The sequence below is a fragment of the Microcaecilia unicolor genome, chromosome 3, assembly GCF_901765095.1.
Source record: "Microcaecilia unicolor chromosome 3, aMicUni1.1, whole genome shotgun sequence".
NCBI lineage: Eukaryota > Metazoa > Chordata > Amphibia > Gymnophiona > Siphonopidae > Microcaecilia > Microcaecilia unicolor.
In genome coordinates, this window is record NC_044033.1 from 355,505,755 (window position 1) to 355,509,359 (window position 3,605).

General features: G+C 39.8%; 1 protein-coding gene across 1 annotated transcript; it reads right to left on the reverse strand.

Annotated features, from left to right (window-relative positions):
• Positions 1–2,279: 2,279 nt before the first annotated feature.
• On the reverse strand, positions 2,280–3,088 carry OLIG3 (oligodendrocyte transcription factor 3). Its single transcript, XM_030195518.1, has one exon. The coding sequence runs from the start codon at positions 3,086–3,088 to the stop codon at positions 2,285–2,287; it is 804 nt and encodes a 267-aa protein (XP_030051378.1). The 3' UTR covers positions 2,280–2,284.
• Between the last annotated feature and the right edge of the window lie 517 nt (positions 3,089–3,605).

Sequence of the window (3,605 nt, forward strand, 5' to 3'; positions counted from 1 at the left end):
TTGTGTGGGCTTCTTAAATTTTTTGAGTTTTTATCTCAGAATCTTCTTGTTTCTCTTTTTAAAAAAATGAATGTGTGCAAATAAATACACATCCATCCTCCCTTTCCAAAACACACAGCTATATACATCAAAATATGCATTTCATTTCCTTTCATTTAAGAACTGGACGTTCACTTTGAAATGATTTGCAGAGCAACAAGATATGCTTGTACACATTTCCTAGATTTCTTGTAAGTTTTGATTTATGGAGAAAACGCTCCAATTAAACAAATAATCAAAACTCATCCATTAGCCTTATATTTATTTTATATATAAGAATTACATATTTGTAAAAACAACCTTCAAAAAGTTTGAACTATTGCTATGTCCCAAAATTATCCAAAGCTAATTATTATATGTATTTCATATTCATATGTATTTGTTATCAGCTGCATTGGACAGTTAATATTGTACTGAGATTGTGTATTGAAAGAAATAAATGAAAATAATTTCTTTTTTTACTTTGCCCTTTTTTGTTTGTTGTTAAAAAAAAAAAAAAGACACATCACCATATACTCTTAGAACACCAAGCCCACAAACTAATAGGTGATATCGTTTTTTTTTTTTTTTGTACTGCCTTAATACAACTGTGAGCTACTCTCCAATTGTATTTAGTCCAATGAAAAGATGTTACTTGCAACTTGCTAGTTGATCTTCGGATTTAGCCCATCCACGTGGCCTAACAGGGCAGTCACACTGGTTTACCCAGAGTAAAGGAAAACTTCAGTTGTCAGCCTACAAGAGAATCTTGTGTTCAGGTAGCTCCACTGTGGTATATGCCGATCCTGCTTTCATCTTTTTATGCAGCAGCTTTCCTGGCTAATAAAGTTGAATGTTTAAAGATTAAGATGCAAGTCAGGGAGACCAGGTTAAAATATGGGCAGCGCAAGGACCTTTCTGAAAAAAACATAAATAATAGAGCAGTGGTAATCGCAGAGATTTCAACTTAATATTATCAGCAGTATTAAAACAGAGGTAAAGATCTAACACACCTTTTTTCTTTGTCGTTTGCTATATAGTTAGACCTGATCTTGTTTTTTGTTTTTTTTTAATGATTTTTCAAATAGCAAATGCATTTAATAGTAAGATTAACTTCCCATTTTTGCTTCTTATACAACCTAACACTTGAATGTCACTGCATTATAAAATGAGCTAATTTGAGAGAAAAAAAATTAAGCACTGCCGCCACCGATTTTCACTTTCATTTTTTATTTGAAATCTCATCCAGAACAATCGTTCAATAATAAATATGTTGATAGTTATCGAGAACCTATTAAAAAAACACGTCTTTGAGGCCTAATAAAATATTTCAAGCAAATGGCCGGCAAACAAAGAAACAAATTATGACTTAAACTGGTTTAATCACCAGTGCTGATCGTAGCCCGGCTCCGAGGAAATCAGACTCCCATTTTCCCTTAATGAGAAAACTTTTTCAGTTCAATAGAGTGGTTGCTTTTACACAGTTTCCCATCCTATTTTAAATAGTCAGAGATTCCCCCTCTCCCCCCCCCCCAAAAAAAAAAAAATACAGAAATTAACTTTTTTAAAAAATCTGCTAATAAATCCTTGTTACAAGGAAAACTGCGCCAATGCCATTGAGATGGGTTTTTTTCAACAAGATTCAGTTATCGCCATGCATGCTTTCTTTTGAGCTACAGATTACCGTGTTTAAAGAAAAAACAAGTAACAAAAAAAGAAGAAAGAAACCTTGTTAGAAAATGTCATACCATAAACTTGAAGTTCCACCAAATCGCGATTCTCCTAGATAGTCTCTGTGGTGCTGTTAGAATAATTATAATCACATCTTTTTAAAAACCTCTTTTTAAAGACATATTTACATTTTCTTAACAACAACAAGCTTTAAAATGAAAAGAAAGTCAGATAGAGGAAAGGACAAAGCGGTCATAAATCAAGTATCAAACTAAAACATTACCTTTGCAAGTTCGTTACTATACATTATCCTTTTTTTTTTTTTTTTTTTTTTTACAAGAAATGCACTTTTGATAGGGTCAGATGACAGGATGACAGTGAGGATGCACTGATTTTAAAAGATAAAGAAGCATGCACGCGAACAAGGCTTCTTGTTTGAATATTCCTGCGAAATTAAAAACTATATATCTCTGTATCTCTATCAATATAGAGATACTTTTGTGTGTATGTCTGTGTGTCTGTCTGTGATATTTAGGTAAAAAGACAAATTTGAGGCCAAAGTCTGTTTTCGATGCATTGAGTGCATTCAGTCAGGTCATTTCAATAAGTCTTTGGATTCTGCTGAGAGCCTGCTCATGCTGGCTGTGTTGAGGGCCGAAATATGAGGTGGGGGTGGCATCTGACAAATAGTGCAAGGGCAAGGCAAACCTGCCCAGTGCTGGAATCCTCCACCAAGCTGGATCGGAGGGGTGGAAGGAGTCTTGAGCAAAGAGTGGTGAGGTCTGATCGTGCCAATCCCGGGCAGAGCTGAAGACAGGCTGGTAGGTGTATTCGAGGAAGACAAGGCAGTGCCAAGGATGGGGTGAACTTGGTGGACAGTGCTGGCTGGGTGACCTGCACCATGTCCCACTGTTCCACAGTGAAAAGCAGAATGGTGACCACCATAGATTTCACCGACTAGTCTCTTCATCTCCTCTAGAGAGCTGGTGAGCATTAAAATGTAGTTTCTGGCCAGCAAGAGGGTAGCAATTTTGGACAGCTTTCTCACGGACGGTCCGTGAGCATAGGGCATTACCTCCCTCAGGCCGTCCATGGCTAGGTTGAGGTCATGCATCCGTTTGCGCTCCCTGCCGTTGATTTTCAGTCTCAACTGCTGCAGGTCCTGCTCGTTGAGCTGTTTCTTGATTTTGTACTTGCTGCTTTCCCCTCCACCCTTGGAACCGCTTCTGGAGAGGCCTTCGCCTGGCCCCTTCTGCATCAGGTCACTTTGGGTGGAGGAGACCGAGTTGAGTCTGTGGTCCTGATGGTGGTGGTGATGGTGGTGATGCTCTCGGAGGTACATTGCATCCATGTCCGGTGAGGAAGCTCTGCTGGAGACAGAGCTGGAGTCAGAATTCATTTTGCTGGAATATCTTGGGAAAACGCTTCCCCCCCTTCTCTGTTAAACAATCTCGGAGCTGCGGGCTGGAGGAGATAGACTGTTCCTGAGCCCCCGCCTTGCTTCACTCTTCATGAAATCTGGTGTGGCTTGCTCTGCCCTTCCTTCAGCTCACGGGGATGCTTGGTGGTGTGTGTGTGTGTGTGCTTAAACTAAACTCAGCCTGGAAAAAAAAGGGGGCTTTTATAGAGCTGCTACACAGAGGAGAGACAAAAGGAGCCCTCCTATCTATAATGGTCTTGTTAGGATGACGTGCAATTATTCAGGGCGGTGCGCTTTTGACTGTCCCATTTAGCAAGGATTCCTATTCATATTTATAGCGTCCCACCCTGGGACACCTCAGCCATGGACCATGCGGAACCAAGGAGACACAAAACCTGACTGACAGACAGACAGCACACTGACCGCTCCAGGGGGCTCTCCTTCATTGCCTCCCTCCAATGTAACTCCACATATGGGTACATAGATAGAGAGGAGA